The sequence below is a fragment of the Bemisia tabaci genome, chromosome 1 (assembly GCF_918797505.1).
Source record: "Bemisia tabaci chromosome 1, PGI_BMITA_v3".
NCBI classification, from domain to species: domain Eukaryota; kingdom Metazoa; phylum Arthropoda; class Insecta; order Hemiptera; family Aleyrodidae; genus Bemisia; species Bemisia tabaci.
This window is the reverse complement of record NC_092793.1, coordinates 72,673,776-72,696,800: the sequence shown is the minus strand read 5'-3', so window position 1 is coordinate 72,696,800 and position 23,025 is coordinate 72,673,776. Positions and strand designations below refer to the sequence as shown.

Here is a 23,025-nt window from a genome sequence, read left to right as displayed (position 1 = left end):
TACCCCAATTAATTGGAAATGTCCATATTATCCAACAAATTAAGATAGAACCAAAATTTTAGGGGATAAACTCTGACGTTTTTTCCGTGCAAATTTTCCTGGAAATTCATGATTCCTTGAAAAAAGAGATTCAGCAACCTCTGAAGGTTCACATGGCGTTTTCCCTTTTCACGGTAGAAATGACTTCGTTCCCAAGTGGCAACCCTTCGGCGAAGACCCCGTGCGTGCGAACTGACCCAGTAGGTGAAAAAAATTTGAACCAGAAATCACGGCAAGATTAATGACATGGCTCAATTAACACTAGCTCGTTAGACGCTCTCGGGAGGAAACGATGTCAAACTGTGTTTGCCTAGCCGAATGCCAACTCCCTACTCTGGCGTCATTTCAACGGTCAATGCTCAGTGTTGACACAGACGTCCGCTACCATTAACTGAGTCACTTTTCGCAAAAACAGCCCAAGTTCAACGTTACATGTACGCGACGCCACCGTTTTGACGAATACAAAGAGCGCAGAAGCGGACAACCAGTATTTGTTTTGGTAATGCTGCGTAAGTTATCATGACCACTCATCAAACATGAATGGTTAAACTGAAAAAAAAAGTTGGGCGAAATTTTGAAAATCTAATTTTTTGTACAAGTTGTGAACATCTACTGGAAGAGTACTCCGCAGGGGCGGAGGTAACTCTAGAAGGGATGACCGCAATGCCAACATCGGGGGAGGGGGCGGAGACACTCCAGCTGAGAAATGCACACTGGTGATTTTTTGGAGACTTTAACGAACGGTGAGAAAAGTAAGACAACTTTGACGAGTTACTTGTTAGGTTGATAGGTATCGAGACCAAGCTATACTTAGTTAGTGGGTAAATTTATAAAAGCTACAAGAACATGCAGCACAGAATTCCGCAATTAGAATATTCTATCCCCCCCCCCCGGTGTGAGGCAAGGGACTCTTAAACAAGCACGCCATTTGGAGTTTTTTCCACCAGTCCGGCACTGCCAACATTGTGGGAGGGGTGGGGGTGGCACTGATGTTGAGTAATGCTCAGTGGTAATTATTTGGAGACTTTAACTAACGGTGAGGAAAGTAAGAAAGCTTTAACGAGCTACTAACAGCAGCTTAAAGGTATCTGGGTTATCTAGGTATCTACTTTGAGGGTACATTGAAAGTTACAGGAACACGCAGTGCAGAATTTTGTGAATTTGAAAAATTAAGTAATTTTAAACAGGTAAAATTGAAGGAAGTAAGCGCTGACTTTGGAGCTACATTTTATCAGTGTAACGTGTTTTTTTCTTTTTTTCGGAAGATCTCTGAAGATTTACCTAGACTTAGACTTTGAGAGCTGCACTGGAAAAAAAAGAATCTTGACTTTGCCGCCAAGAAGTATTTTTTCTTAAATCAAGAATTTTTCTGGTTAATATACGCTACTTTTTTGCTTAACCCAAGCCTTATTTGTCTTGTATCAAGAAAAAGTCAGCTTAAAGCAAGATAAAAAAAGTTCTTGGCGGCAAATTCAAGAATCATCATGCTTGATCCAAGCTACTTTTTTTTCCAGCGTGTGGATAAAATACCATTCATATATACCCTTACGGCTAAAAGCTTAGATGAGTAGAATGCATGCAGTCATGACCTTCCCGTGTACTCCTCTAAACTGGCGCATCATGGAAAAACGAGCGATGAAACATCGGATAACAGGAGAAAGGATGGGCAGCGTTAGGAACACCAACTTGAAGTGCAGGAATAAACCCGCGGGTATACACGATCAGAGTGAACCACGCTTGTCGAACTTCCCCGCGGTGCATGTAAAATTTCTTTACGTTGATATAGGGACGGTGGTGCAATCTGGCGATTGTCTTAGTAACTAAACGTAATTACCAAAGCTCGGAAAGGGCTGCAGCTCCTGATCCAATCTACGGGTCGCTTGTCGAACGACCTTGATCGATAAAAAGTATGGCTGAAATAGGGATCTATTTCTCAAGGTCGTTTGATATCGATTCAGTAATCGATTGGCTTGATGCAAATTTTATTAGAGCAACAGTATAGCGTGTTACCGTACGCTTCAAGGAGGGCGCGCGACAACTGGCGCTTAATTGCGTCCGTTTGATGATTACGTGCATTTCGTCGACATACTATCAGCGTACCAGCGGGCCGATTATTGAAATTTTGTGTTTGTCAGGCGGACATAGATGACATAGGTTAAAAGGCGGAGCGTGATTGGTCGGCTATGTCTTATCGCTGCTTTGTCGTGCCTATGTCGGGTTGACCTCTCGACAAGCTATCGGTACCTTTTAAGTTTCCGACAGTATGTCGATCATTCCACCTGACAAAGGCACGACAAAGCAGTGATAAGACATAGCCGACCAATCACGCTCCGCCTTTTAACCTATGTCATTTATGTCCGCCTGACAAACAAAAAATTTCAATAATCGGCCCGCTGTGGAATGGGTGTGATAAAATCCTCTGGGCTTAATACCTCGGGTGACTTTAAATCATTAATACGAGAGTTTCCTAAAGAAGAATAGTTAGGTTTATATGCTTAGTCTAACCTTAATGGGGATTTTGCAGTATTTTTTGAAATTCATTCTCAGGAAGAACTTTAAAAAAAAAGATCAGGGAGGCCCATGGAGCCTTGCCTCTCTCCCTCAAAATTACCTTGGTCAATTGTTTGGTGAAAACTTACCGCGTGAAAATGACGAATCAAGGCAATAGTTAGGTGCTGCATGATTTTAAAAAAAAATCCTCATCTCTATGATATAACTGCAAATATTTAAAAATAAAAAATATAGCTCTAAAAAATGCGAAACATATGATAGTGAAGTTTAAATCTATTTTAATTCTTGAATCAGGTACATTGTCGTAAATATTCGACGAGCATTTGCAAAAACCATTATATAAAGGTCACGCCTTTTATAGCTACTCTTTTTTCCTGTCAAAGGAGTCAGGAGTCTCTTCACAAAATTGACGAATCTTAGCATTGTTGGTAACACTGGAAAAGAGTAATGTTTGCCGAACAAACTCCGGTAATTCAATTGACACATTCACTACAGCTAAGCCCACCGGAACTTTTTCCCCTGGTAGTGAGCCAATTAGTCAAGAATCAATAAGCTTCTGACCAGGTGTCTATCCGAACTTCTCAGTTAGTGATTGCTTTCAGCGTGCTCAATCAGTAATCAGCATTACATTTCTGAGTGTTGAAATTCATTCATTTTCGGTAACTATCCTAAAAATTTTGTGTTCCGCATAGTATGTTCGACAGTGCATAGGAGAATGAGGCAAGTTGCAACGCAAGTGAAAAAAACATGGTTTTGTACGGATTTATTCTGGTGCTTGCGACTGTTCTTATGCTTCTGACAGTGGGTTTGGCACACGCCAAGAATGGAACCAGTTTGTCTTGTGATATTAATCGGAATGAAGCAGTACAGCCCATTTTTGATCAAAGCGAGAACTCCAGGTAAGAGCTTCAAAATATAATGCAATTTTAGATAGACGTAAGTTTGCTTTTCTGATAAATTCTGACGATAACACAACGTAAAAGTAAACATTAGCTTGGGCACCATAAGTTCAATCCTCGTGTGTAATGCAGTGATTTCAATAAGAGTACAGCAAATTAAAATAGTTATTTAAATGTATTATAAAAAATCATCTCTACATTTAAACGTTCACGCATCATTTCTCAGAAATCTGTCCCGAAGTCTTCGTTGCATCTGGCTGAAAGACGATTCAAGTAGAGACTATTCTTAAAATTTCAGAATTCAGTCTGGACGTATGGTCTAATTGAATCAAAGATTATCAGGTAAAGTTTGATGTTATTACTAAAAAGCACTGTACACATCCAAAGTAAAAATGCACTGTTTCAAGCAAACAAACTTTTACCTAATTAATTCAAAGATATGTTGAGCATCTTGTTCATGCTTGTGAGTAAATGTACATTTTATCTCAATTGGAGATGAAAAAAGGTGAAAATCACGGTAAATACATTCATTGATTTTTCTTTACAGAGAAATCAACGCGGGGAGAGCTGTTGCAAATGCTTATTATGATTTTCTTATTAACGAGGGCTCCTACAAATTTTGGGCAATTTTTCAGGTAAGGTTAAAGAATCCCGGACTCAAAAATCTTATTAATAAGCCCTCTCTCTTTTTCAATGTACGCAATTGTTTTAACTTAAACTCAAGATTTTAATTTTTACTGAAAACATACAGGGTTATTCAAAAGTCACGCACTACTGGCCATAACTTTAGTTCCTCGTTTTTCCTCGTATCGAAGGGGAAACTTTTTTGAGCACTTTCCAGTTTTTGATCCTCTCGGAAGGAGGGGGGGGGCAACTCAAAAATTTCAAATGTTCACCCTCCTCATGGCCAGTGGTGCGTGACTTTTAAATAACCCTGTATATTTAGAAATTAGCTAAATTCAATCAAATGCACACGGAATGGTAATTAATAAAAAGATATAATGACGCGGATGATTGGATGTTATAAATTAAACTTTGACTAAAGAGTTAGCCTATTATTAATTTTCAAGGAAGACGCGATAGCATAGTTAAGAGGACTTACCTAAATCTTAGAATTAGAAGAAATTATGTAATGATTACTTTGGTATAAACACGGCCTTTTAGTATCACTATGCCCCATTTTCCAAATCTATTCTACAATGACACGTTCGATTAAATATTGTTGCAGCTAGCGACGGTGGCAATTCTCTTATATTCTGTATTCGCCGCCATATACTATGCTAAATACCAGTACCTGACAGATCCGCCCACAGACATCGATGACCTCTTCAGGTCGAATAGTGGTGGCTTGGGAACTTTGGACGAATCCACGTTCCTCATGATACTCCAAGCATTAGAACATGTACCACTGCGTGATTAATGTAAGCCACCGTGGACGGCTTATTACATGACGAGACAAAGATAAATTAGTTTGTTCCTCTGCTTCTCTTTACGAAAAAGTGTGTAGCCCAGAACACAAATTTTGAAAGGCAAATTTGTTGTAACAGTTCTAGTGCGTTAATTTTTGTTTATATGTATAAATTGTGGCCTCCGAGCCAATAATTCTAATTCTTTCTAGCTCTCTAATTTGTCGTGTACATACTTAAATTAGTATTTTAAAGCTTTTCTGTAAAAAACTAGATTTCAGAAATCAAAGGTACTCGTAATTAGGATTTTGACAGCAGATTCCTGAATTTGATTGAGTATATTAGTTGTCTGCAAATTGGTTTGCACCATTAGTTCGCCTACAATTTATAAGTTAAAATAATCACTGTATTGCTGTGATGAAAACGCATGAAAAATGTTTTCATCGCAATTTAATTCTATTTTAGTTCTTAGAATGCATTGTGATTTACAAACAAAGTATCAAGATTAGTTAGTTTAAGTAAGATAAAGTAAGTTGATAGGTACAATTACAAGCACATTGTTTGAATGACTCTTGTCACACAAACCTCCTTTTCCATTCAAATTATAATTTATTTACGTCGTTTCCTCTAAATCTCATGTATTGTTTACTTATTTAACCATTTTTCAGTTCCAATTCATTTTATTACGATTATTCATTTTGTTCTCGTACGTCCCTTTTTTGTTCCATGTTTTCATGCAACCAAAACTAATTAGAACCTTCGCCTTGGACGAGGATTAGCTCAAGAATCATAACATGTCATTTTATACAACTGACAACAGTTTAATTACTGATGAGATAAAATTTAGCCACTTATAATTGATCCACATTATGACCGACAAACGAGAGTTATTAGAAATAATTGCATTATTACTTCAAGAATAAGAGGAAATTACTAATTCTATGATCCCAAAAACCTGCGATTCTTACATCGATTCATCGCAAATGAAGCGTATGATTAGGTATACAAGATGAGTTTTATAAAGGCTTCCATTATTACCATTTACCATCAATTTTATTCATAGAAGATTATTTGAACATATATACTCGTCTTCTTCGGGACTCGAGTGAGCTTCAATGGACTTTTTCAATTAGCCTCAGAATTAAGTCTAAATCAATATATTTCTTTTTTGCCTCATTTTTTCAGTACACAATGAACATTATATTAATGATTACTATGCAAACCTACCTACTTTTATAGAATTTTTGCTTTATAAAACCGACTCGATGTATATTGTTTTCTGATGACGTTAATTTAAAATGTAGGATGCGATGGTTTTCATATTTTTATTAGCATAAAATTTTAATGCAATAAGTTAATATATGCTTGGTAATGAGATTTGTGCCTCTAAGTATAATGCATTTGATCCTCCTCAATACATTTCGATCAGCGTAAAACGGCGTCCCACACAGTATTAACAGGCAGAAAAAGGCGTAGCCCAAAAAATTTGGAAGAGAGCAAAAAAAAGTTCAAACTTGTGCACCGAAAGCCTCTCGGCTAGCCAGCGCTCAGTGGATCGAGGAGAGGTTGGACAAAATTTGGAAACTTTAAATGCTTATAACTCCGTTTATACAAAAATTTGAGGTTCTTAAAGTGCTTTCATCGGTTTCCTCGTAAAATTTTCTTCAGTGAGCTCCTCTTGAAATGTAAAATGTGACGAAATAAGCATCAAAATTTGCAGTTTCAGTCAAAAATTTCATGTCCGACCTCTCTAATTGACTCGATCCACTGTGCACCGTCAAAAGCCCCGAAACTGAGACGCTCACAAGTCAACGACTCTGATGTAGTATTCAAATTAGGCAATAAAAGGGTTCCTAATTTTAAATTAGTTTACGGTCCTGACAGAGCTTCTTCATGAACATTTAGTGTAATTTGTTTGCATAACAACTGCTCCACGTTGGGCGGCACCGTAAAACTCCACGAATCTCCACCTCCGGAAAAGGCAACCGTAAAGACCACCAAAACGGTGGGAACCGCGAACAACTGCTCACCGGTTGCTGATCATCCTCCACATCTACCACCACCGATTTACAAGCCACGCTGCCGTGCTGAGGAAAAACGCCGTATGAGCTGTTAAGCTTAGCCGAATTTCCTTTGATAAAATACGAATTTTCGGGAAACCTGATAATATTTTGCTCCGATTTTTCAGACTTTGCTTCTGGTTTCATCCATGAAAATTTTAGGGAAAAATATGCTTAACTTTTCACTGATATAATTTTAATGAGAGAAAATTTGGCAAAATTCGACTGTTTATACGGCGCTTCTCCTTAGAACGGTTGCACGGGTGTTGATCGTCGTTTACTAGTTTGATTGCCGTCAGAGCGCGCTGGAGTTCGTTGATTTAAAATCGACTCGTTGATACGTGCGATTAGATTGTGGACAATTTTTTCGGAGGGGTTCATTTCCATGAACAACTAATGAATTGCATTGTGCAAAAAAAGAAGGAAGAGTATTTCAATGTCACCAAGATTGTGCAACTATCTTTACCTGGCAAATCTAAACTGGTCGTCTAGACCAGTTTTATGTTCATTCTCAATAAACTATAAATTGAAGACTAACAATATTACCTTCTCAAATTCAATTTTTGCAAGATTTTAGTAAATTCATTGCAAAAAATGCAAGTTGCACAATCCTATCAACATTGAAATATTCTTGGTTCTTTTTTTCAAAATGTAGTTCAAATCATATTTAAATCCTCATGTTAGATTTTATTCCGTAGGTACCCATTTCTAGAAAAAAAAAATCAAGATTCTTACAAGACTCCTTGATGCATCATCCGACGCGATTCTCTACCCGGCTTTGTCTGATCCTGACCTAACCCACACTAAAAATTAGTCGGCTCTTCGCCCCGACAAAGAGGACACAATTGGCCCGCTGATACGGTGTAAATTGATCGATGCGGGAAGACGTAATTACGTCATTACGGGGCACAATGACGTGGGGGTCACCGTTTTCTGGGTCCCCTTTTTTGAATGCACCGGATTATCGTCAAACAGTGGTACGCATCAAAAAGTCAATGGATGAGTCAGGTTTCCAGGTTAAACTCCAGATATTTCCTTCGATTTTAATAGTTAGGTTGGTCTGCTCAAAGTGGAGGGCGGTATATTTTTGTAGGAAATGCGTTTTTGTTCAAGTCGGTGCAAATGGAAAATTATGCCATGAATGACGCCATTCGTATTTTTGCCCTTTATATCGATTGTAAACTTTTTTATCTAATTTATGAGTTGACTATCAGACTTTCCGTTGTCGCGATTCATTTTTTGTCGTGAAATTTAGAAGGGAAAATATATTGCATAACGCTTCAATTTATGGCTGGTTTGCACAAGAGAAAACGCAACACAAAATTTGGTTACAGGAGGTAAAGCACAAAATAATCCTGGCCCCCCGAGTGCTTCCGGAGTTTTCCAGTCTCTCCATTGTCTTCTGCCTAAATTCACGGCAAACTGAACCAAAATCAACACAAAATTAGCATTGGTTCGTGTTTTTCTTCCTATATTTTAACCAAAAATAACACAAGAACCCAAATATTTTTATCAGTGCGATGGTCCGTTTTAAGAAGATTTCATTCCTTTTTTGATCAGCAGTGCGAAAATCACAAAAACACCTATATTTTGATAGTTTGTTGGAATTTTTGCCAACGTGCGTTAAAAATTCAGCATTAAGCTGAAAATCTCAATACAGAGGAAAAAGCTTTATTCAAGCACAGTTTTCCCTCAAAGAGATATGCTTTTTGGTGCAACACCAGTTACGTCCATTCGATTTTTTGACGCACGTTGGCAAAAAACTCCAACACACTGTCTAACGACCCGCGCGTTCACCGCAATCGGTTTACCTATATTTTCATCAGACGCTGTACCAGTGCAAATCAGCTTCATTCCACTGTGTACATTGAGTCGTTGGTGCCGCACAACACCGCATCGGGTGAATCTTTATTTTCAACGCTGACATTATAACCCGCATTCAGATGAGATATCGGTCGTCTGTCCGGAGTTCCTGGCCAACGCAGTGGTAACAAATCACAACATCAACGGTTGCCGATCTTCCTATGAAACAGGCCAACTTTTGCATCAAATCAATCGGAGGGTTTTTGCGGGAGCAAACTGAAATCCCCGTGGGCGAGCGAGCGGCGTGGCGTGCTTTGCGATATATCGATTGATCTGCCATTTAAACCTATGGAAAAGGATCGATATACAGGGTGTTCGCAACGAACACCTTAATAATCGATTCTTTATCATAGCCTCAAATGAAGAAATATCGATAGTCGATCATTCACGCCTCGCCACTGGGGCGAGCGCATATCGACGATGAAACTGCATAAATGAGTATTTCGGTTGCGGTGTTTCAAAACCCCCGCTTTTTATTTTATTTTCAAAAAGGAAAGCAACCCAACATCATGGCTCGAAATTTTCACAGAATATTCTTTGCGCCTAGAGAGGAATAATCACCGCGGTTTTCAAGAAATTACGTTTAGTCGGTTTCGGTGTAAAAAGTAATGAATGACAGGCAATCTGCAATGCCGCAAAATAAGTTACGCATTTCTACAGTTTGACCATAGATATGTGATCGGAACCATACATTTTCGCTTCATATGACGTTATAAACTTATAATAGAATTGAATCGTTTCAGTCAAATTTCAACATTGGATACTATAAATTGTCGCTTCATATGACATTGTAAACTTATAAAAAAATTAAATTGTTTCATTCAAATTTAAACCCTCGGAATAGAGATACATTTCTCCGTGTGGAAAAAGATGATTTCATGTGGAAGATTGACAAATTGCATATCACATCCCCACTGAGTATTCACGTATATTTTTGGAGACTTGAACGCCAGAGTAAGAAAAAGTGTTTCTCGCCGTAGCGCGGGGATCCCCTTCATTGCGACCTCAACCTTCATTGAACTTGAGGGTTTCTTTCAGAGAAAACCAGTAACATCATCGTCTTTCTCCCGAAGTTTTACAAATAAGAGAAAGTACTCAGATCGTAAGTCCCTGGCTCGTAGATGAGCTCCATTACGCTCACAGCCACGGCCAACTTTCCAACCAGTTCGCCTTCAAAACTCGAGCACGCAATTTAAGCGACTTCGGAGCAGTATTAGTTGCTTGCTGTAGTTTGGCAACGTTCGAAACGTTTATTCGTCTCCGTAACATTCGCACATCAATTATTTAGAAAGCTTACGGCGGGACTTTGTGTTCCAACTAGTTTCAAATTACTTATTCAATCGACTTACACCACGCTGCAGCACAGTAAAAGCCCGAAACATAAAAGAATGAATGCTTTGAAAATCATTAAATTTGACACGGAACCACTATTATATTTACAAAAAACACATTATATTTTCCAGTAGTACATATTTCTTTTCCATCACTTTAAAAGGGAAGAATCAATGCAGAGAGTGCAAACATTTCAAAATCATGAGTTGAAAAACGCTGACTCCGCGAGTTTAAATATTTGAGCCTAACACAGACGGAGCGGCGTGTTGGCAGCGCAGAACGCGCACTGGCGCCTACAAACCTAACGGGATACTTCACGCATTGCGCAACGCGTGAAGTATCTCGTTAGGTTTGTAGGCTCCTATGCGCGTGTCAGGCTGGTTGCCTGCCGCGCCGCAACAACGCTTTAAGCAACTATTTCGCGTCAGAGGCGTTGCACAGTATCCTACAAGATTGAAGGCGCACGAAATAACTAGTTAAAGAGGACTTTCAATTTTGACTGCATCTGTTACTGAAAAATGTTTAATTTGGCATTGGAGCGTTTCCTACGCTTCCGCTATGGTTTTCATCTATCATATCCGAACAGTGTACACATGAACATATGTTTTTATCTGCTCTTAGAGTCTGTTCTCTTTCATGACTTGATTCATGAATGAAATGTTTTTAAGAATGAAGGTAGTAGTAGAATGCATTTATTTTTGGGGTGGTTCCTGTCCTTTAAATAAGAAGGAAAAAATGTGGACATAACATGTCCACAATTTGGACAATTTTGGACATATTCATGGTTGGACATTAAATCATGTGGGCTTAATAAAGACTGGGACATAAATAGCGGTGGATATTTATTTAATGGACAAAAGGTATGTGGACATAAAGTCCTGGAAGCGATTTTTTCTACGCGATGACATCAACAATGTTTCTCAGTTGACCATTGTATTTTACATGATATATGTTCCAATTATTCCCGTGACTCTATTAGAATCATAATTCTTATATTACGATAAAAACACATTAAATAAAAAATAAATGGGTTCACAAAGCTAAGAAAATAGAAAAAACACAACCAGGGCGTTCCGGGCCAATTACATGCTCATTCTCAACTAGAACAAAAGCTAAAAAATTAAAATTAAAACAAGAAAATGAGATGTAACTGACCGAGGTGAGAATCAATGCAAACTGAAAATCAGAGTTAAGCTGGACGTCCTGATTGTGTTTTTTTCTATTTTCTTAGCCCTGTAAACCCATTTGTTTTGTATTTAATGTGTTTTAATCGTTGTGCGCATTCGGGATATTGTCTTTCATCTCTCTCTTTCAGCCCATCTTGGCTCTGTCTTTCAGTTTACACTGATTCCTACCTCGGTCAGTTGCATGCTCAATTTATATTTTAATTTTTAAATCTTTAGCTTTTGTTCCAGTTGAGAATGGGAACGTAATTGGCTCGATACATCCTGGTTATGTTTTTTATATTTTCTTAGCTTGTAAACCCATTTGTTAGGTATTTAATGTGTTTTTATCGTTGTGTGCATTCGGGCTATTGTCTTTCATCTCTTCCTTAAATTACTGTAAACGGTTAATTTTTCGAGTTTTGGGCTTGCATACATTGAAAATGCGTGAAATATTTTATGCGAGCCTTGGCAACATTACTCACAATTCACGGTGAATTTACAAAAATATGACACCGATGAGATGAAATTAGAAAGAGAGCAGTGACAAACGGACAATCCGAGTCAAGTGATGAGCGTCCCGGCCTGCATATCATGCACCCTGGAGTGTGTTGACATCGCGCACGTAGGAAAACGGGTTTCTGTCAGTCCCGAAATTATTGGAACACTTAAACGTCAACTGTGTTTTATTCATATAGATCGGAGAATAGGTAAGTGTTTTACGCAAAGACAAAATATTGTAAGGACGTTTCCGCTCGCTGTAGACAGGTGTTTTTCTCTCGCACAGGAACCCTTTAAGCTTAGCAACTCACCAATATTACTATTATGAGTCCAACCAAAGTAACGGCGGCGGTCTAAATAATGTCGCCCAGAGAATGACTAAGACTAATCCTGAAATCTTAGGATTCAAGAGAGACTGTCGCTGAAATGTCACTGGAAAGATTAAGTATCTGTATAAATTTTAATTTTCAATGTATTTTTTCAATTAGCAATTGTTTACTGCTTGAACTGTGCAAAATGAATGGATCAGTGGCGCTTCAAAATGACGAAACAAAACCTTACAAAAACTATATCATGCAGGAGACTTGAACGCTGCAGTACAAAAGTAGAGAGCCCATAAAATATTTTGATAAAAGGATTTGGATAGCTCTTATCCGAAACTTCAATGTTGACTTTATTCTTAAATAAAATCTGTCACTGCCGAGATTTTAATTTTTCATAAATATTGTTGCAATGCTCCAAAAGACTCACGACAAGGAAATAGAGTTGCATTTGACCGTCTAAAAGTGCACTATTTTAGCGATTCATACGGCACAGAACTATTTTCTTTTAGAAAGTGAAAAATTAAGCAGACTTTCAGCAAGAACTGTTTCAAATTCTCCACGCCCATACCGGAATTTGTGACGGAAAACATCTACCTTTGAGGCTTACAATGTCCTTTATCTTTCAAACGAAAAAAACGTAAAAAAGTATCAAAGTTGCAGAATTTCCAATTTCAAAACAAGGAGAGACTGCTGCATGAATAATACAGAGAAATAGGCAGGGGGCACCCACTTGAACCTTGTAGATTACGATGCTAAATACTTGGCAAGGCACGCAGTCTTATCGAGGAAAAACCGTGCAACCCAAACAAATACCCTGTATGGATTCGTTGTTTTTGTCAGCACGACAGGGCCAGGACCAAGTGGTTTTCTGCCGTGCTAAGGAAAAACGCCGTATGAACCTTCAAGCGTTGCCAAATTTCCTATGAAAAAATGCGCATTTCATGGTAAAAATATAAATATTTTTCTTCCAATTTTTCAGATAATTTTGTTGGCAATTTCCCCTGAAGTTCCTCAAAATTTCAAGGAAAATATGCATAGCTTTCCTCAAAAATAAACATCCTATCGAAGGAAATTTGGCAACGCTCATTGTTCATACGGCGTTCTTCCTTAGGAAGGCAGTTTTGGAAGAAATAAAAGTCGGAGCCGGAAGAAGATGCAGCGAGGACCAGGGAGCCGGGTTGGGAGCGGGGCTCGGCAGGATTCAGGAACGGGCACAAGTATGGAGGGCCGCATTAGCGTGGTCACGATCGCAGGTTCAATGTCACGGTACGGCCGGAACCCGGCAGGAGCGCTAGTCTCACCTCAGTGTCGGCTCGCGGCTCCACGTGGTTGCATGGGCAAGTGCTAGTGTGCGCACGGTTGTTTGGTGATCCACTCTTCGACAGCTATGTGTGATGGAGCACTATTACCCCGCACCCTCGCGCGCGCATCGACCGGACCCCTCCCCCAGGAATAATCACTACCACTCCAGCTCCCCCTACTATGGGGTTCAGGTACGAAATTCCATTCAAAATTTCAAAATTTATCACCAAAATCTTTGGTGGATTCGACAAAAATGTATCCTTGTACAATTAGCGTTGAGCCGGGTGATCTCCTTCCCCTCACTTCCAAATTTACTTGGTCCTTTCCATAAAATGTGAGAAGCTTTGCTGGATGTATGTGTGACTTATCTCTTGTCTTTGATCTCAATCAACTTTTGGTTAAAACAGCTTGAAATTTTTCATGCGACGACTTGATTTTTCAAAATTTTCCCGTGAAAGTTCGGAAAAGTTCCCCCCAACCCCTTTTGAAGCTCAGAGATTCCCCAAAAATTCTTCTTATGAGGTACTATTCTGAGCCCCTCTCGCGAAAAATTCCTAGTTTTGCCCATATTCCTGTCCGTGATAAAAATTTTAATGGGTATGAGGGATGCGTCTGCACTCAAACATTGATGTCCATGTTTGCCAAAATATTTGCCCTCAATGATCGCTTCAGATTCTTTTATTGTTGAATTTGGTTGCGTGTTTTATTCGGAAAAATCGAAGGAGATAAATACCTCTATGAGTCTTATTTTCCTATAGTTGGGGCATTTTTGAAAAACCTTATACTTTTTGGTGCTCCAAACTTACCTAGGCGCATTCTGAAAAATGGATTGATAAATATCAAAATGAGTTGAAGAAGTTGGAAAAAGTTCGTTTTGTTCTAACACACCTCAGTAAGAGAAGAACATCTGTATGAAGGTGGCTTGGATAAGAAGGGAGAGGAAAAGCATAGATTTGCCTATTCTAACACAGAAAAAAGTGTATGGGGTTATCCCTAAACTCGTGGTGCTACCCCAATTAATTGGGTGCCATGGGCATTTCCAATTAGTTGGGGTAGTCCTGCAGTTCAAGTTCGGGTAGTGTCACAACATTTGGGATAGAAACCTAATTTATTGGGGTACTACCATAATTAATTGGAAATTTCTTTATCATCCAACAACCCCTACCTCTTTTTTCCATGAATGGTGGCTGGGCTGCCTTGCTAAGGAAGAACGTCATATAAGCCTGCGGACGTTGCGAAAGTTATCATCTTTGATCAAACGAAAATGTTTAGGAAAACTTGCGACTATTTTTCCTCAGAATTTTCAAGGAAATTTATTCGCAAATCGATCTGAAGTATATTGACGGCGTAAGCCCGCAATCACATATCTCGGTTGCGGTGTCTGAAAATCTCCTCCTCAATGTTATTTTTTTAAAGGAGAACAAATTGATATCATTCCTTGAAGTTTTTGCAGAATTTTCTTCGCACAGAGAAAAAAATTACGGCAGTTTTAAAGAAGAGCTTAGAATTGCCGTTGATAAGTTTCCCGTTTAAGAAATAAAGTATAACAGGAAGTCTGCGACATCGCAAATCGAGTTATGTGATTGCCGACTCACACCGTCGATATGAACATTTCAAGGAGGGAAATTCATAACATTTTTCCAAAATGAATGTTTGATCGGGGGAAATTTCGCAACATCCGCACGTCGATACGGCGTTTTTCCTCAGGATGGAAGTGAGGTGGTGGAGCAAAGGCAAAGCCGGTTGACCCACTGCTCGATTTGGAACGTATTAATGGTATTCTGCGCGTACAATAACGCTAATCATATGCAGAGCGGGCTCCGGGCTCCAGGGGAGCTAACTGTGCTTCTTTATCCACTCGCTGCGCAGGGCATGCCCAGTGAATGACCGAAAACTTGAGCGCGTAAATAAACAAAGTCGGCATCAGTACTTCACGGTGGGCTATTTAAATTAGGTAACAGTTCTCCGCCGGTGTAATAAGCATAAGCGCGGGTTATCTCTTACCGAGATCATCATGCTCCGATTCTTACACACATGTGCAGCGATCACTTGCCACTGGTAGATCACGGATCGCTTCCTCAAAAAATCGCCTCCACTTCCGGACAAAGCTTTGCGTCAGATCATCGTCTCGAGTTCTTTCTTCTCCTTCTTTATCATCATACTCTCCTTCCATCTCGAATTTATATTTAAACTCCTTTACGAAGAAATATATGACCCCTACAAACCGAGAAATGTCCATTGCGAGAAACGTTTGGCCGCATTTAACGACCATGGCGTGAATATAACGAGGCTGCGTGACAAAAAGAAAAAAAAAACAAAAAAAAAAAAAAAAAAAAAAAAACAAGACAACTTTATGTCTTGAGAACACACAGCAGGTACATCATGTTAATAGTGGAGAAAAATCAAGACAGTCTTAAAGAAACTACGTTGACTAGAAGAAGACGTCCAAAGAAAATGTAAAGTATGACAGCAGGTCGGCAACTTCGCCAACATTGCCGTGCTAAGGAAAAACACCGTAAGAACATTCGAGAGTTGTCAAATTTCCCTTGATAAAACATGTATACTTGACGACAATCATGCACATTTTTCTCTGAAATTATGATATTTTAGATTAAATTGCGTACGAATGTGTCTAAAAATTTCGGGGGAATATATTCACAATTTTCTCAGTATATTTGGATTTTATCAAAGGAAACTTGGCAACACCTGAAGTCTCATACGGCGTTCTTCCTTAGCACGGTAGAACAGAGGCACGTGGTTTTGCACTTGAACAATTGAGATGCATCGAATGACGTGGTCACTAAATCAAAATATTCTGCGCAACGGACGTATTCATGAAATGGACTGCATTTGGCAATTTGGAGCTATAAATTCTGTCTCATCTGAAAAAAAACACTTATGTGCATGGAGAAACTAATGGCACATACGTTGTTTTTAAACCGGGCCGGAATTTATAGTTCCTAATTGCAAAATGTATTCCAAATCTTCCCTCACCAAAATAGCGTGTATCGCACAGCTTGTAATCGGGTATCTACAATCTTTTAAAATGATGATTTGTGAGTTTAGTCACTTCTTTCAAGAACAAGGGCTATATGTCCTTTTTTACTTTTACAGATTTCATTATGTTAATTTGGTCGGTAAAAAATCTACTCATAAATACTGTGATTTCAGCATTCATACGAAGACAACTGGAATGTAATTCTAATAGAATCCACGATCAATCTAAATTTTTAAAAAAAAAATGAGGATGAAGTATACACAAATTCACATTCAAATTAACTGCTGGCGCTCCCATTTTGAGTCTTAAGGGAACGGTGAAGCTTTTAAATAGGGTTTATGCCTTTTCAAGGTCACGAATAAATTCATTCTAGCCAACTCGAACAATGTCAGACGAAATCGTGACTCCAAAGCATTCATCCTGCAGGATATTTAAAGAGAAACCGCAGTCCGGATCACAGTGGACACAACACCACTTTTCAGTGACCAAAAGCTAGCATTCAAGAAATTAAATGAAAATTAGAATAGAATGTCGGGTATGGAAAGAATAATTATTGAAATTTCGTAGAATACTAAACTCATACTTCCATTTTAAAATATAATGTACAAAAGCATACATGGAAACGTGCATTTTGTTTCGAGGCTCTAAGTTATTCTCTTATCTCTAAATTCATATTCCTTATTTCTCTTTTTTTTATTTCTTTTTTCCTCTTTGTAAATGGTAAATGTAGTGGTCATTCATACCAGACTGACATGTTTTAAAAATGTAGAACATGTTGATTGTTGATACGTGCTGAAGTGCATTCAAAGAAAGTCATCAATGGATTAACGAATAAGGTCGAAAGATAATATGGATTGTCATTACATGTTCTCTCGCATAAAATTCACATGCAAACTAAGTCGAAATGAAAAATTTAAAAGTCAACTTTACAAGGTATTTTTAATTTTTTATTAATTATAGAACTAAGCAACATGAACGGCTAGTTGATGTATCCCTTCCATATGGAAATATAGCATCCTTCGTTAAAAGTAATTTGACATATTGTTGCTGTATATAAATGGTATTTTCAAATTTTCCGAAGAGAAAATATAAAATACTAACTCCTTTCACAGGAATCCACAAAAAAGAGAGGTACTGCTCTATTAAGAAAAAAAATCATTGTGATCTTTTTTTAAATTAAATATTTAATCTGATGAGCCTATAACTGGTGATCATTCCGTCTAAGACCTTGGAAATCATATTCATCAAGCTCTTCCTAAGAGGAAAAGTATTTGAACTCTATATTACGTACTCCGTACATAATACTCTTACGTATTATAAAGTATTTTGGTGCACGGACCTCCGTATATTCTGTCATAAGTATTTTATTGGTGGCCTTGTGAGGAATTCGCAGAGAACTAGTTTTATAGAAAGATTTAGATAATTTCGAAGCACATGGATCTTTTTCTTTTTTCCATGTCTGAAGTGTCTAAATAGTGGTCAGCAAAGTTCCTGGGTTGGACCCAATGTGCGAAACAGGGAAATTTAGGCCACGGCAAACAATACCTCTCAAAAGACCACGGCAAGATACACGACTGGGTGCCATCAACCATCTGAATTGGTCAGCTTGCCCGATATTTTCTTATTTTTCTCGGCCACTTTTCCTTCTTCTTCTTCTTCCTCCTCTCCTAATTTGTTTGTGGATTATCGGCGACAATCCGGGGCCTAATTCTGCCATGGGACCGTCGGCGATTTTTGATGGCACGTGAAACGCGATTGGTAACGCTCAGACCCCGCTTCACTGCTGCCGATTATTTTCCGAATTTTCTCAAACGCGCCTCTACAAAATTAAGATGTCTTCCTGGAAATAGAAATTTTCAAATACGCCCTTGCTTCGTCGGGGGGTACTTAAAGTTGGGACCGCAATGATGTGACCTAAATCCTCGTGGACAATGGAAATGTGAATGCGTACGCGGACCGCGTTGAGGAGAAAGGAACCAAGCCACATCAGATACTGCAAAATTTAACCGAGCAATTTAAAGGTTTACGAGAGAACGTGTGTGCGGATTTTCTTGAAAATTTTAAAGAATTTGCCCCGTGCTATGCAGGAGATTCACTAAACGCAAGGAGATCAGCACAATCGTTTCCATGTAAAAACAATTAAATTGTCCCAATAAAATGTGGCAATAGCTAATGTGGCTGGGTTTCTTTCTGCTTAGCACGGTCCTTGTATGCCCTGCTTGAAAAAAAAGAACTAGCGGGATCGGGAGTATACCTCTTGATGATTCTGCGGAGATTTAACATGGTGCAAATGAAGAATGCTCTACAATATAAGAAGTTGAGGATTCCCGATTAGTAATTTAGCATGGTTTTTAATCATGAGTTGAAAAACTGGGTAAAATATATGAGGAGAAAGAAACGATCGCTACATATTTGCGTGGAAATGAGTCAGGCATAAAGAAAAAATAATCTTGCTATATTCGTGGTGGATTCGAGGTCCACCCAACATTTTGAATCGTGGTTAGTGGTTAGGATTTTAATTTCGTGATAAAAAAGAGTCGGGTCCTTGTAACAATAGAGCAATGCCCACTTGGGCCGAAATAATTGTTCCCACAAAAGTTAAGGTAACCACGACTAGATAACCGAATTAGACTTTAAATCCACTGTGAATATTTTAACAGCATCAATTCTTTTAAAACTAAATTAAATATGATGATCGTCATGTTACATAGAAGAGCACTCATGGGTTTACGGGTGAAAAAAATAGTTTTCTAGATTTTAAATTGTAAGATTCTTAACAAAAAAATGTCTATAATTACGACGTAACTCACCTTTCATCGGTTAACGTTGTTCGGCTCATGAATTAACTTTCAAATTTTTGTCAGAGCCACTATTGTCTACGTTTAAGTTTTCAGAGGGAACTTGAAACTTGTGCCTCAATTTAGTCCTCATCTAGCAACCAATAGGTATTATACATTCATCACAGTCATCTATTCCGCTGCTCATTATATATTCATTGTAAATCAACGATTACTCGTATAGTTAATTTCAAATAATATGGCAACATAGGCAGAGAGCTATGGCATTCCCTCGACCTAATTATTAGGCCCAGCCAAATGTTTCCCTTGTATGCATAGAACTTGATTCGAGATAATTATGCGGGTTTTCCATGGTACCGATAAAGCAACTAATCATGCAATCAAAATCAGGGATGACTTGTGGGGAAATGGTTTGCAATCGAATTGATTTCTGATTAGCAGATAAACTAAGAGAACTGAAAATTAGTCACCGCCGTTTTTCTTATTTTGGGTGGTGGGAGCTAGATCGTTTCATACCGCGCGAATGATATCGAAATGAGTTCGCTCATATACTGCAATCCTCAACTAAAATTCAACATTGAGTCAACTCGCCCCTGTGCAAAAATACAAACATTTTGCAGACATTGCGCGCATTCTTTCATGTCAAAAAATGACATTCTGTTAACTTTTGCGAATCCTTTTATATTCTGTTTCTTACAGGCTTCCTAAAACAGGCGTCGAAGTGATCAGCAATATAATTACCTTGGAGACTTAAACGCGGGTATAGAAAAATTGACCACTAGACAAGCTGCAAATTAAAGCATTGTGTCAGATGTTTGCTATTTTAAATTTCACGTAGAACACGATTTTTGCAACGTAAATCACTGAAATTAACCTCCGACCAAAATATTAACAGTTTTCGATGCATAAATTGAAACCTGCCGCTCATGAAAGAATAAACTGAAGTCTATACATGGGTCAAATCGCGCTCTAAACGCTATCGTATTAATCTCTGCGTTATGAAAATGTATGACAATTTCAATCTCGGTTCTCTTTTAACTCTTTGAACAACACAAGGCGTAAAAGGAAACATTGCTTTATTAAGAAGCCTACGAAAACCGTTTTAGCACTCGATTTGACTCAAGTAGACGATTGGTTTACTCGTTAGCGGGGAAGTCACATTTCCCGGAGCCAACGTGTATAAAAACGTAAATTCCTTAGTTGAGAGTAGATTTAAGTATTTTGTGTCTAGTGAATCGTGTTTTGCGTAAAATTTTGGCTGGAATAACACTTATCTGAAAGGTCAAATTCGCACTTTATCCACAATTTAAAATTTCCTCATGAGTAGCAACATTTAGCCTCACTGTCCTAGTCTTAGCCTCAGCCCACCTAAATTAAGTGAGAAAAAACCTGAAACGGTAGATCTGAGCCCCTCTGTTAAAATGCGGGCGGGAAAACAAATTCAAAACATCGGAATAAAACTTAGAAGCCCAACGAGCACCATGAATTGGACCGCATTTTGCAATAAGGAATCACTATTTCTGGCTTATCTTAGAGACACATATGTTGTCTCCGTTGCATTTTGCAAAAAGGAACCAAGAGAATTCCGGCGTTGCTAAGATTGTGCAACTTACATTCTTCACATGAAATTACTGAAATCATGGTAAAAATTAAATTTATACAGGTGATTTTCGTTTTGAAGTCATAAGTTATCGGGAGTACAGATAAAAATTGTTTCCATGATCAGTTTATGTTTGCAAGGTAAAAAGAGTTTCCGAATCTTAGCAACACTGGAATACTCTTGTTTCCTTTTTGCGAAATGAAATCCATATAATGCCATTGGTTTCCCTGCGCAGAAAGATGCTTTTATGGAAGAGCCAGATATAGTGATTCCTTATTGCAAAATGTAATCAAATTGACTTGCTCAAAGATTTAATTGCTCAACACGTCACTAAACAATACCTAGGGGAGATTTTAGTTGTTGAGAGGTGCGAGACCTGAAAGTAAAAGTTTCTACCTGTCACCAGAAAACTATACTGGTAGATTTGTCTATATGTCTTCATTCAGACGTCTAAATTCTTTTTATGTTCTTCTTTACGCGCCCGTACCATTTCTTCACGTTCCATTACCGTACGTTATCAATATTCTGATACGAGTTTCTCATACAAATTTTTAATTTGCATTTGACTTTTCCTTCAGACTATAGCTTACAGCATTTTTCACTCCCGATATCGCAAACATGCATCAATGCAATGGTGGATACACAACGAGTGGTCCACAGTGCGATAAATCAATTAACTAACAGCCGATAAGTACACGGTGGCTTTGAATTCAACCATCAATTACAGACGTCGGTCTAGAGTCTTTTTTTCTCTGCAACATGTAATAATGGCTCTTCGAATCGTGGTATTTCTACTTTCTTTACACTTCGATCTGAGGCTATATGAAGGCTAATTGTAGGCTATGGCTAAGGAAATCGACGGGGAGGAGGGGAAAACTTGGGTTATAAGTGCGGGGTGTCACAACTAGGAGCAGACGTACATTTAATACTAACCTACGTATCCCGAAACCTGATATTAACTTTTTACTCTATACTTTAGACAAAATTTTGATTTAATTACACCATACAAACATAAGCGATTTAGTCCTTAATTTATTTAAAAATTACTGCAGTCCCCTCTTTTTAAAAAGGTTTTTTTTAAAATTAATCCACAACTTTAATTCAGAACTTCACGTATTACATGCAGATGCTAGCTTTGAAAGAAATATTAGTGATGATACGTAATTACGTACACAATACACGTGCTCACTTTTCAATGTAAGAAATCTGGCTTGCTCGACATACCTTACAGAACACTTGCAAAACAAGTAGAGGAGTGATCCAAAGGCGAGGCCTTTTTATACAGACAGAACTTGCATTCCCGTGCAGTGTGCAGTCACGAAGTCTGGAAAATGTAGAGGATGACTGCAAAATTTCTTATCACGAATCCATATTTTCCGAAATTACAAAGGCGGTGATTCATGGGATGCGCATACCGTGAGATCTGTTTTCCTTTTTTATGCCTAGGTAATAAGTTTTTTTTTTTTCTTTTTTTTTTTTGAAACTTCGGCATGGGACTTCGTGACTAAAATCCCCATAAAAAGTACTTTAATTACTGGTTGTTTACTCCAGCGTGCGAACTCAACGCACGTGTGTTTGTTTTTTGCAAGAAATCTGCAACGACATTTAACAAGTGTCCTCAATTTAGGATTGACTTTATGAATTCAGGAAGATGTATGTTTAGGGGACATTTATAGTAACGTATCTCCTCTTTCCTCTTCTTCTTCTTCTTCTCTGTCCTCTTCAAACCACTAGGGCATCGCCCTGTTTGTCAGGCCATCAGATACCGAGCACATTACATCATAAATAATATAAAAAGAAAAATAAACAATCAGTTAAAATAAAGAACTTGTCAAATCTATAAAAAACAGCAATAAGATCTCAGGAGAAGAGAGCCAGCTTTGTGCCCATTTCTTCAGCGGTCCTCCAGGTTTTCCCTCATGTTTTTCCGGTCATACAAATATTCGCTAGTCTCTTTCCATCCATTTGGTCAACGTGCTCCGATCACATACTTCTCCGAGAACTCTCACCTTCACCTCCCATTTATATTAGGAGAAAAATTTTTCCTAATTGGAGGTAGCGCCAAAAAAAAAAAATCACAAAAATGACGTGATTAATAACAGTAAAATGTAATATAAAAAATGTTGGGAGTAAACTTTCAATGATATAGCAAGGCAGTTTATTCAGAAAGGTTCTTAATGGAAGGGCATGGAGTAGACGGCAAACAACCCTAAAAAAAGGGTTCCCCATG

At 38.3% G+C, this 23,025-nt stretch overlaps 2 protein-coding genes across 2 annotated transcripts in view; both read left to right on the top strand.

Moving 5' to 3' along the window:
- Window positions 1–2,535: 2,535 nt before the first annotated feature.
- LOC109033104 (uncharacterized) lies at window positions 2,536–5,477 on the top strand. Its single transcript, XM_019045541.2, has 3 exons — window positions 2,536–3,449; window positions 3,997–4,084; window positions 4,678–5,477. Exons 1-3 carry the CDS (start codon window positions 3,298–3,300, stop codon window positions 4,867–4,869), a joined length of 432 nt encoding a protein of 143 aa, XP_018901086.2. The 5' UTR covers window positions 2,536–3,297; the 3' UTR covers window positions 4,870–5,477.
- A 7,734-nt stretch (window positions 5,478–13,211) lies between these two features.
- LOC109033178 (uncharacterized) overlaps window positions 13,212–23,025 on the top strand; it is a 95,227-nt gene continuing 85,413 nt past the window's right edge. Inside the window, 1 exon segment of the mRNA XM_072306130.1 lies at window positions 13,212–13,590. Within this exon segment, the coding sequence (XP_072162231.1) occupies window positions 13,492–13,590 (99 nt within the window). The 5' untranslated portion in view covers window positions 13,212–13,491.